The sequence below is a fragment of the Entelurus aequoreus genome, linkage group LG16 (genome assembly GCF_033978785.1).
Source record: "Entelurus aequoreus isolate RoL-2023_Sb linkage group LG16, RoL_Eaeq_v1.1, whole genome shotgun sequence".
NCBI classification, from domain to species: Eukaryota; Metazoa; Chordata; class Actinopteri; order Syngnathiformes; family Syngnathidae; genus Entelurus; species Entelurus aequoreus.
The window spans coordinates 52,172,043-52,184,109 of NC_084746.1; the positions used below are offsets into that span (position 1 = coordinate 52,172,043).

Sequence of the window (12,067 nt, forward strand, 5' to 3'; positions counted from 1 at the left end):
TTAGACTTTGCTCATTTTGAGTTGTAAACGTTTTCATGGACCGGCCCCATCATACCTGTCTGAGCTCCTGCAGCCTCACTCCCCAGGTAAAGCATTGAGGTCTGCAAACAAACTGTCCCACGCTCCAGACTCAGCACTAGAGGGTACAGAGCCTTTTCTTGGGCTGCCCACAAATTAGGGAACAGTCTGCCTACATACATTAGGGCTGCACAGACACTGGAATTGATCAAACTGTGGTACACACGCTTCATCTAGTGCAGGGGTCGGCAACCCGAAACGTTGAAAGAGCCATATTGGGCCAAAAATACAAAAAAACAAATCTGTCTGGAGCCGCAAAAAATGAAAAGCTTGCGATCATGCACAGACCAAATATGCCTGATTGGCACTCCAACAAGTCAATGACATCAACAAAGCACACTTTCGTGCATTCACGCACACTATAAGACTTTTGGTGGACAAAACAAGACAAAGGAGTGGAAGATTTTACTTGTAAACAAACTGTTGCATCACAGCCCACACTATGGTGAGTTCAAGAACCGCCGAAATTAGTAGGACTAAATGATGTTGACCAAATACTGTCATCAGTGAAGCATACACACAAACATATTAAACAGCGGTAGTTCTAACAATTGGGAAGGTTTGTGTCATGTTTGTCCTCAGACAAATAACATACTAAAACAAAAAATAATTTCCCCCCCATCTTTTTTCCATTTTCAATCTTTTTTAAAAAATGCTCCAGGGAGCCACTAGGGCGGCAGTAAAGAGCCGCGGGTTGCTGATCCCCGATCTAGTGGTATGCGGAAGAATCCATCCATTTTCTACCGCTTATTGCCTTCGGGGGTGCTGGAGCCTATCTCAGCTACAATCGGGCGGAAGGCGGGGTACACCCTGGACAAGTCGCCACCTCATCGCAGGGCCAACACAAATAGACAGACAACATTCACCCTCACATTCACACACTAGGGCCAATTTTAGTGTTGCCAATCAACCTATCCCCAGGTGCATGTGTTTGGTGGTGGGAGGAAGCCGGAGTACCTGGGAGGAAGCCGGAGTACCTGGGAGGAAGCCGGAGTACCTGGGAGGAAGCCGGAGTACCCACGTAGTCACGGGCAGAACATGCAAACTCCATACAGAAAGATCCAAGAATCACTTAATAAAATATTCAAACACAGTGTTACTGCTCAAACTGCGTGTAATGTTACAGTGGCCAAAAATATTGAATATACTTGTTAAGTAAAACCTTTGCCTTGTTTTTAATGAACATTTAGGCCTACTCTGCCACTGTATTTTTTCTATTGTTGGTCATTATGGTAGCCAAATGTTTTCTGAGGTGGTACTTGGTGGAAAAAGCTTCAGAACCACTGCGCTAGAGCAGTGTTTTTCAACCACCGTGTAGTGTGCCGTGAGATACAGTCTGGTGTGCCGTGGGAGATGATCTCATTTCACCTATTCGGGTTAAAAAGGTTTTTTGCAAAGCAGTAATGGCTTTTTGCCGATATCCGATATGCCGATATTGTCCAACTCTTTAATTACCGATACCGATATCAACCGATATATACAGTCGTGGAATTAACACATTATTATGCCTAATTTGGACAACCAGGTATGGTGAAGATAAGGTACTTTTTAAAAAAAATGAATCAAATAAAATAAGATAAATAAATTAAAAACATTTTCTTGAATAAAAAAGAAAGTACAGCAATATAAAAACAGTTACATAGAAACTAGCAATTAATGAAAATGAGTAAAATGAAGTGTTAAAGGTTAGTACTATTAGTGGAGCAGCAGCACGCACAATCATGTGTGCTTACGGACTGTATCCCTTGCAGACTGTATTGATATATATTGATATATAATGTAGGAACCAGAATATTAATAACAGAAAGAAACAACTAGGGATGTCCGATAATGGCTTTTTGCCGATATCCGATATTCCGATATTGTCCAACTCTTAATTACCGATACCGATATCAACCGATACCGATATATACAGTCGTGGAATGAACACATTATTATGCCTAATTTGGACAACCAGGTATGGTGAAGATAATAATAGAAAAGCGCAATGTAAAATCTAATCCGTTATTATTTTATTATAAGGTCCTTTTTAAAAAAATAAATAAAATAAGATAAAACTAGTAACTAATGAAAATGAGTCAAATGAAGTGTTAAAGGTTAGTACTATTAGTGGAGCAGCAGCACGCACAATCATGTGTGCTTACGGACTGTATCCCTTGCAGACTGTATTGATATATATTGATATATAATGTAGGAAGCAGAATATTAATAACAGAAAGAAACAACCCTTTTGTGTGAATGAGTGTAAATGGGGGAGGGAGGTTTTTTGGCTTGGTCCACTAATTGTAAGTGTATCTTGTGTTTTTTATGTGGATTTAATAAAAAAAACAAAAACAAAAAAAACGATACTGATAATAAAAAAAACGATACCGATAATTCCCGATATTACATTTTAACGCATTTATCGGCCGATAATATCGACAGACCGATATTATCGGACATCTCTAGTGAAAAGTATTGGTATCGACATTCCTGGCTCCTGTATTGGCATCGGATTCATACCGAAGACAGTTATTGGTATTGCCCAACTTTGATCATCAAATTAGAGTCTTTGGTGAAGAAACGGGAGGTATGTGATTAACATGTGACCACACTGTCATGTAACCAACCACTGACTTCTCTTGTCCACACGCAGGACACAGGAGTCGGCAAGTCCAGCATTGTCTGCCGCTTTGTGCAGGACCACTTTGACCACAACATCAGCCCCACCATAGGGTAAGACCACAACAGAAGTGTGTGGAATACAGAAAGTTTTGTGTATCTGTAGCTTAAGTTCAAGTTCAAGTAGCAATGATTGTCACACACACACACTAGGTGTGGTGAAATGTGTCCTCTGCATTTGACCCATCACCCTTGTTCACCCCCTGGGAAGTGAGGGGAGCAGTGAGCAGCAGCGGTGGCCGCGCCCGGGAATCATTTTTGGTGATTTAACCCCAAATTCCAACCCTTGATGCTGAGTGCCAAGCAGGGAGGTAATGAGTCCCATTTGTATAGTCTTTGGTATGACTCGGCCGGGGTTTGAACTCAGATGTCCGATATTATGGGCCGATAAATGCTTTAAAATGTAATATCGGAAATTATTGGTTTTAAAAAGTCAAATTTATGACTTTTGAAAACGCCGCTGTACGAAGTGGTACACGGACGTAGGGAGAAGTACAGAGCAGTTGCGTCTCCCAGTCATACTTGCCAACCCTCCCCATTTTCCCGGGAGACTCCCGAATTTCAGTGCCCCTCCCGAAAATCTCCCGGGGCAACCATTCCCCCGAATTTCTCCCGATTTCCACCCAGACAACAATATTGGGGGCGTGCCTTAAAGGCACTGCCTTTGCGTGCCGGCCCAGTCACATAATATCTATGGCTTGTCACACACACAAGTGAATGCAAGGCATACTTGGTCAACAGCCATACAGGTCACACTGAGGGTGACTGTATAAACAACTTTAACAGTTACAAATATGCGCCACACTGTGAACCCACACCAAACAAGAATGACAAACACATTTCGGGAGAACATCCGCACCGTAACACAACAGAACAAATACCCAGAACCCCTTGCAGCACTAACTCTTCCGGGACACTACAATATACACCCCCCCCCCGCTACTCCAAACCCCGCCCACCTCAACCTCCTCATGCTCTCTCAGGGAGAGCATGTCCCAAATTCCAAGCTGCTGTTTTGAGGCATGTTCAAAAAATTAATGCACTTTGTGAGGCATTTTTTTCCATGACTTGAGTTGATTTATTTTGGAAAACCTCGTTACATTGTTTAATGCATCCAGCGGGGCATCACAACAAAATTAGCCATAATAATGTGTTAATTCCACGACTGTATATATCGGTGATTGATATCGGAATCTGTAATTAAGAGTTGGACAATATCGGATATCGGCAAAAAAGCCATTATCGGACACCTCTACTCACAACCTACCGATCCCAGGGCCGACACTCTAACCACTAGGCCACTGAGTAGCTTCAATGCTAATGAGCTATGTTTGTGTCCAAGAACTGTTATTGTGTACTTTATCCCCTTTCTACATATACACTAGTCCAATGTAGTACGATGTCATACATTAAGGGGCGGTCCACAAATGTTGGCAACACCCACATCAATTTTTAACATGCTAGGTTAGCATATTCGCTGAAGAAAACACGACATGATCAAACTAAGAGAGCTCGAATGTCCGCAACTGACTGACGGTTACTTGGCAGAGCTTCAGGCTGCATTTTAAGATGTGCAGTGAAGCCTGTCTTTCTTTGTCCGTGAAAACCTACTTGTCTGGCAAAAGTGGAGGAGGACGATAGCTATTTCAGACTCCAGGAACGCGCATCGCTACTGCGGTCCTGTAGGTGGCGATAATGTGCCTCACCATTTGGTTGACATGAAGTCATTGAGTCCAGTCCATAGTGGATCTAACATAATAGTGAGAGTCCAGTCCATAGTGGATCTAACATAATAGTGTGAGAGTCCAGTCCATAGTGGATCTAACATAATAGTGTGAGAGTCCAGTCCATAGTGGATCCAACATAATAGTGTGAGAGTCCAGTCCATAGTGGATCTAACATAATAGTGTGAGAGTCCAGTCCATAGTGGATCTAACATAATAGTGTGAGAGTCCAGTCCATAGTGGATCTAACATAATAGTGTGAGAGTCCAGTCCATAGTGGATCTAACATAATAGTGTGAGAGTCCAGTCCATAGTGGATCTAACATAATAGTGTGAGAGTCCAGTCCATAGTGGATCTAACATAATAGTGTGAGAGTCCAGTCCATAGTGGATCTAACATAATAGTGTGAGAGTCCAGTCCATAGTGGATCTAACATAATAGTGAGAGTCCAGTCCATAGTGGATCTAACATAATAGTGAGAGTCCAGTCCATAGTGGATCTAACATAATAGTGTGAGAATCCAGTCCATAGTGGATCTAACATAATAGTGTGAGAGTCCAGTCCATAGTGGAGCTAACATAATAGTGTGAGAGTCCAGTCCATAGTGGATCTAACATAATAGTGTGAGAGTCCAGTCCATAGTGGATCTAACATAATAGTGTGAGAGTCCAGTCCATAGTGGATCTAACATAATAGTGTGAGAGTCCAGTCCATAGTGGATCTAACATAATAGTGAGTGTCCAGTCCATAGTGGATCTAACATAATAGTGTGAGAGTCCAGTCCATAGTGGATCTAACATAATAGTGAGAGTCTAGTCCATAGTGGATCTAACATAATAGTGTGAGAATCCAGTCCATAGTGGATCTAACATAATAGTGTGAGAGTCCAGTCCATAGTGGAGCTAACATAATAGTGTGAGAGTCCAGTCCATAGTGGATCTAACATAATAGTGTGAGAGTCCAGTCCATAGTGGATCTAACATAATAGTGTGAGAGTCCAGTCCATAGTGGATCTAACATAATAGTGAGAGTTTCAGTCCATAGTGGATCTAACATAATAGTGAGAGTCCAGTCCATAGTGGATCTAACATAATAGTGAGAGTCCAGTCCATAGTGGATCTAACATAATAGTGAGAGTCCAGTCCATAGTGGATCTAACATAATAGTGTGAGAATCCAGTCCATAGTGGATCTAACATAATAGTGTGAGAGTCCAGTCCATAGTGGAGCTAACATAATAGTGTGAGAGTCCAGTCCATAGTGGATCTAACATAATAGTGTGAGAGTCCAGTCCATAGTGGATCTAACATAATAGTGTGAGAGTCCAGTCCATAGTGGATCTAACATAATAGTGAGTGTCCAGTCCATAGTGGATCTAACATAATAGTGAGAGTCTAGTCCATAGTGGATCTAACATAATAGTGTGAGAGTCCAGTCCATAGTGGATCTAACATAATAGTGAGAGTCTAGTCCATAGTGGATCTAACATAATAGTGTGAGAATCCAGTCCATAGTGGATCTAACATAATAGTGTGAGAGTCCAGTCCATAGTGGAGCTAACATAATAGTGTGAGAGTCCAGTCCATAGTGGATCTAACATAATAGTGTGAGAGTCCAGTCCATAGTGGATCTAACATAATAGTGTGAGAGTCCAGTCCATAGTGGATCTAACATAATAGTGTGAGAGTCCAGTCCATAGTGGATCTAACATAATAGTGTGAGAGTCCAGTCCATAGTGGATCTAACATAATAGTGAGAGTCTAGTCCATAGTGGATCTAACATAATAGTGAGAGTCTAGTCCATAGTGGATCTAACATAATAGTGTGAGAGTCCAGTCCATAGTGGATCTAACATAATAGTGAGAGTCTAGTCCATAGTGGATCTAACATAATAGTGAGAGTTTCAGTCCATAGTGGATCTAACATAATAGTGAGAGTCCAGTCCATAGTGGATCTAACATAATAGTGAGAGTCCAGTCCATAGTGGATCTAACATAATAGTGTGAGAGTCCAGTCCATAGTGGATCTAACATAATAGTGTGAGAGTCCAGTCCATAGTGGATCTAACATAATAGTGTGAGAGTCCAGTCCATAGTGGATCTAACATAATAGTGTGAGAGTCCAGTCCATAGTGGATCTAACATAATAGTGTGAGAGTCCAGTCCATAGTGGATCTAACATAATAGTGTGAGAGTCCAGTCCATAGTGGATCTAACATAATAGTGAGAGTCTAGTCCATAGTGGATCTAACATAATAGTGAGAGTCTAGTCCATAGTGGATCTAACATAATAGTGTGAAAATCCAGTCCATAGTGGAGCTAACATAATAGTGTGAGAGTCCAGTCCATAGTGGATCTAACATAATAGTGTGAGAGTCCAGTCCATAGTGGATCTAACATAATAGTGTGAGAGTCCAGTCCATAGTGGATTTAACATAATAGTGTGAGAGTCCAGTCCATAGTGGATCTAACATAATAGTGTGGGAGTCCAGTCCATAGTGGATCTAACATAATAGTGTGAGAGTCCAGTCCATAGTGGATCTAACATAATAGTGTGAGAGTCCAGTCCATAGTGGATCTAACATAATAGTGTGAGAGTCCAGTCCATAGTGGATCTAACATAATAGTGAGAGTCCAGTCCATAGTGGGGCCAGCAGGAGACCATCCAGAGCGGAGACGGGTCAGCAGCGCAGAGACGTCCCCAACCGCTGCACAGGCGAGCGGTCCACCGCGGGTCCCGACTTTGGACAGCCAGCACTTCATCTATGGCCACTGGACCTGTGCCCCCCCTTCCACGCAGGAGAGGGGGGCAGAGCAGAAAAGAAAAGAAACGGCAGATCAACTGGTCTAAAAAGGGGGTCTATTTAAAGGCTAGAGTATACAAATGAGTTTTAAGATGGGACTTAAATGCTTCTACTGAGGTAGCATCTCTAACTGTTACCGGGAGGGCATTCCAGAGTATTGGAGCCCCATTAGAAAACGCTCTATAGCCCGCAGACTTTTTTTGGGCTCTGGGAATCACTAATAAGCCGGAGTTCTTTGAACGCAGATTTGTTGCCGGGACATATGGTACAATACAATCAGCAAGATAGGATGGAGCTAGACTGTGTAGTATTTTATACGTAAGTAGTAAAACCTTAAAGTCACATCTTAAGTGCACAGGAAGCCAGTGCAGGTGAGCCAGTATAGGTATATATATAGGTATGTAAAGGTATATACCAGGGGTCGGCAACCCAAAATGTTGAAAGAGCCATATTGGACCAAAAATACAAAAACAAATCTGTCTGGAGCCGCAAAAAATTAAAAGCCATATTACATGTGTCATGAGATATACATTGAATTAAGAGGACTTAAAGGAAACTAAATGACCTCAAATATAGCTACAAATGAGGCATAATGATGCAATATTATTGTACATATCGCTAGCCTAAATAGCATGTTAGCATCGATTAGCTTGCAGTCATGCAGTGACCAAATATGTCTGATTAGCACTCCACACAAGTCAATAACATCAACAAAACTCACCTTTGTGCATTCATGCACAACGTTAAAAGTGTGGTGGACAAAATGAGACAGAAAAAGAAGTGGCATAAAACACGTCCTAGAAAGTCGGAGAAAGTTCTGCATGTAAACAAACTATACGGTGAGTTCAAGGACCGCCAAAATTAGTAGGACAAAACGGCGCTCGCCAAATACTCGAATCAGTGAAGCATGTTTAATATAAACAGTGTGATTTATAACTATTAGGGAGGTTTGTGTCATGTTTGTCCTCCTACAGAAACCATACTAAAACAAAAAAATAGATTTTTTTCCCCTCATCTTTTTCCATTCCTCATACATTTTTGAAAAATCTCCAGAGAGCCACTAGGGCGGCGCTAAAGAGCCGCATGCGGCTCTAGAGCCGCGGGTTGCCGACCCCTGGTATATACAGTATAGGCGATCAAACTTTCTTGTTCTTGTCAAAAGTCTAGCAGCCGAAATTTTGTACCAACTGTAATCTTTTAATGGTAGACATAGGGAGCCCCGAATAATACACTGTGACTGTTTGTGTCCCGCGCAGAGCGTCGTTCCTGACCAAGACAGTGCCGAGCGGAAATGAACTACATAAATTCCTCATCTGGGACACGGCGGGACAGGAGAGGGTGAGCGACCGAACGTCCTTTCACACGCTTTCCTTCTTCTTCTTTGCTCGTACAGTAGCTTGGATCCCTCTGGCATGTGTGTAAGCGTCACGCGCTATAGGCCGTGTCTCGCCGGCCGTGAAATGTGACCATCCATGTCAGCCTTTTAAGGTCACAAGGACGCTGTAGACCTACTACTTGCTTTGGGGTGGGGCCGGAAACAAATTCTTTACTTGCAGGCATGGACACTATCCCTTCATTCTTAATTCATGTTGCTAATATGACAAGAATGTTGTCCCCTCAAGACACTTGTGATATTAATCATCTTTATTTTTTAAATATAGTTCCACTCGTTAGCACCTATGTACTACAGAGGATCGGCGGCGGCTGTCATTGTGTATGACATCACTAAGCTGGTAAGTCCTTCCAATTTGCAAATACTTTATTAGATACAGCAACACAAGAATGATCAAATATATTACTAATGTACACCACAGCAGAGAACCAAAACAGTAAAAATTATATTATTCAATGAAATATCTAATGGCAGAGTTTTTGGGTTTATATGCAGCTCAGATAGGCTTCATCACCCCCAAAAAAGGGACAAGCGTTTGAAAATGGATGGATGGATGAAACCTTTACACCAGGGGTCACCAACGCGGTGCCCGCGGGCACCAGGTAGCCCGTAAGGACCAGATGAGTAGCCCGCTGGCCTGTTCTAAAAATAGCTCAAATAGCAGCACTTACCAGTGAGCTGCCTCTATTTTTTAAATTGTATTTATTTACTAGCAAGCTGGTCTCGCTTTGCCCGACATTTTTAATTCTAAGAGAGACAAAACTCAAATAGAATTTGAAAATCCAAGAAAATATTTTAAAGACTTGGTCTTCACTTGTTTAAATAAATTAATAATTTTTTTACTTTGCTTCTTATAACTTTCAGAAAGACAATTTTAGAGAAAAAATACAACCTTAAAAATAATTTTAGGATTTTTAAACACATATACCTTTTTACCTTTTAAATTCCTTCCTCTTCTTTCCTCACAATTTAAATCAATGTTCAAGTACATTTATTTTTTATTGTAAAGAATAATAAATACATTTTAATTTAATTCTTCATTTTAGCTTCTGTTTTTTCGACGAAGACTATTTGGGAAATATTTCTTCAAACTTATGATTAAAATTAAAAACAAAATTATTCTGGCAAATCTAGAAAATCTGTAGAATTAAATTTAAATCTTATTTCAAAGTCTTTTGAATTTCTTAAAAAAAAATGTTGTTCTGGAAAATCTAGAAGAAATAATGATTTGTCTTTATTAGAAATATAGCTTGGTCCAATTTGTTATATATTCTAACAAAGTGCATATTGGATTTTAACCTATTTAAAACATGTCATCAAAATTCTAAAATTAATCTTAATCAGGAAAAATTACTAATGATGTTCCATAAAAAAAATGTTTTTATTTTTTCAAAAAGATTCGAATTAGCTAGTTTTTCTCTTCTTTTTTTCGGTTGAATTTTGAATTTTAAAGAGTCGAAATTGAAGATAAACTATGTTTCAAAATGTAATTGTCATTTTTTTGTGTTTTTTTCCTCTTTTAAACCATTCAATTAAGTGTAAATATCATTAATTAATAATAATAACATAGAGTTAAAGGTAAATTGAGCAAATTGGCTATTTCTGGCAATTTATTGAAGTGTGTATCAAACTGGTAGCCCTTCGCATTAATCACTACCCAAGAAGTAGCTCTTGCTTTCAAAAAGGTTGGTGACCCCTGGTCTACACTGACATTGCACTGGCTTGCCTTGTTGCACTTACAAGTAGCAGCCATTAGAGGACGACAAAGCTCTGCCTGTCCTTTTTTCCAAGCATTCTACACCAGTGTTTTTCAACCTTTTTAGAGCCAAGGCACATTTTTTGCGTTGACAAAATCCGGAAGCACACCACCAGCAGAAATCATTAAAAAACAAAACTCAGTTGACAGTAAAAAGTCGTTGTCGCAATTGTTGGGTATGACTTTAAACCATAACCAAGCATGCATCACTATAGCTCTTGTCTCAAAGTAGGTGTACTGTCACCACCTGTCACATCACACCCTGACTTATTTTGACTTTTTTGCTGTTTTCCTGTGTGTAGTGTTTTAGTTCTTGTCTTGCGCTCCTATTTTGGTGGCTTTTTCTCTTCTTTTGGTATTTTCCTGTAGCAGTTTCATGTCTTCCTTTGAGCGATATTCCCCGCATCTACTTTGTTTTAGCAATCAGGAATATTTCAGTTGTTTTTATCCTTCTTTGTGGGGACATTGTCGATTGTCATGTCATGTTCGGATGTACATTGTGGACGCCGTCTTTGCTCCGCAGTAAGTCTTTGCTGTCGTCCAGCATTCTGTTTTTGTTTACTTAGTAGCCAGTTCAGTTTTAGTTTCGTTCTGCATAGCCTTCCCTAAGCTTCAATGCCTTTTCTTAGGGGCACTCACCTTTTGTTTATTTTTGGTTTAAGCATTAGACACCTTTTTACCTGCACACTGCCTCCCGCTGTTTCCGACATCTACAAAGCAATTAGCTACCTGCTGCCACCTACTGATATGGAAGAGTATTACACGGTTACTCTGCCGAGCTCTAGACAGCACCGACACTCAACAACAACACATCATTTGCAGACTATAGTTACTGCTTTGCAAAAAATATTTTTAACCCAAATAGGTGAAATTAGATAATCACCCACGGCACACCAAACTGTATCTCACGGCACACTAGTTGAAAAACACTGTTCCACACATCCGTCCATCCATCCATTTTCTACCGCTTGTCCTGTTCGGGGTCGCGGTGGGTGCTGGAGCCTATCTCAGCTGCATTCGGGTGGAAGGCGGGGTACACCCTGGACAAGTCGCCACCTCATTGCAGGGCCAACACAGATAGACAGACAACATTCACACCGTATGCTCCAATTAAAGACTTAATTAAACCTGGGGTGGCAGATACGTTTCATAGCAGGGGTGTACCTAATTAAGTGTCCAGTAGGTTGCGCCGATTCCTTGGCTGCCTTGTAGTTAAGGATGGATGAATTGAATCGATACTGTGCCAATTCCCGATATCTGGGAATCAATACCACTACTCCAAGGTATCAATTTTCGGTACTCCTGTGTGTGTTCATGTGTTAATAAAAGTAGAGTCATTGTTTAATAATACAATCTACAATCACATTTAATAGTGAGCTGATAAGATAGCTGTGTTGTCCAGTTGTTATTATATCTTGATTTCTTACAACTTTGCATGCAGTTGCAATTCCAAGACGTTAGATGGCAGTAGTGTATTTACTACGGTATGTTGCCTAGTCAAGGAGTAGTCTTTGCCATTAAGTTAAGTTTAAATGAAGTTTGCCATCAGTATTCAAGGACGACGTTAAAACAAATGTGCATATCAGTGGTGGGGGTTCAACTATGGAATTCTCTTTACAATGAGATAAAAGATTGTAGAAATATATTCCAAT

General features: G+C 40.6%; 1 protein-coding gene across 1 annotated transcript in view; it reads left to right on the forward strand.

The window, feature by feature from the left end:
• Positions 1 to 12,067, forward strand: part of rab31 (RAB31, member RAS oncogene family) — a 28,422-nt gene that overhangs the window by 3,116 nt on the left and 13,239 nt on the right. Inside the window, exons 2-4 of the mRNA XM_062023302.1 lie at positions 2,714 to 2,793; positions 8,523 to 8,604; positions 8,928 to 8,999. Coding sequence (XP_061879286.1) covers positions 2,714 to 2,793; positions 8,523 to 8,604; positions 8,928 to 8,999 — 234 coding nt within the window. The remainder of the gene's footprint in view (positions 1 to 2,713; positions 2,794 to 8,522; positions 8,605 to 8,927; positions 9,000 to 12,067) is intronic.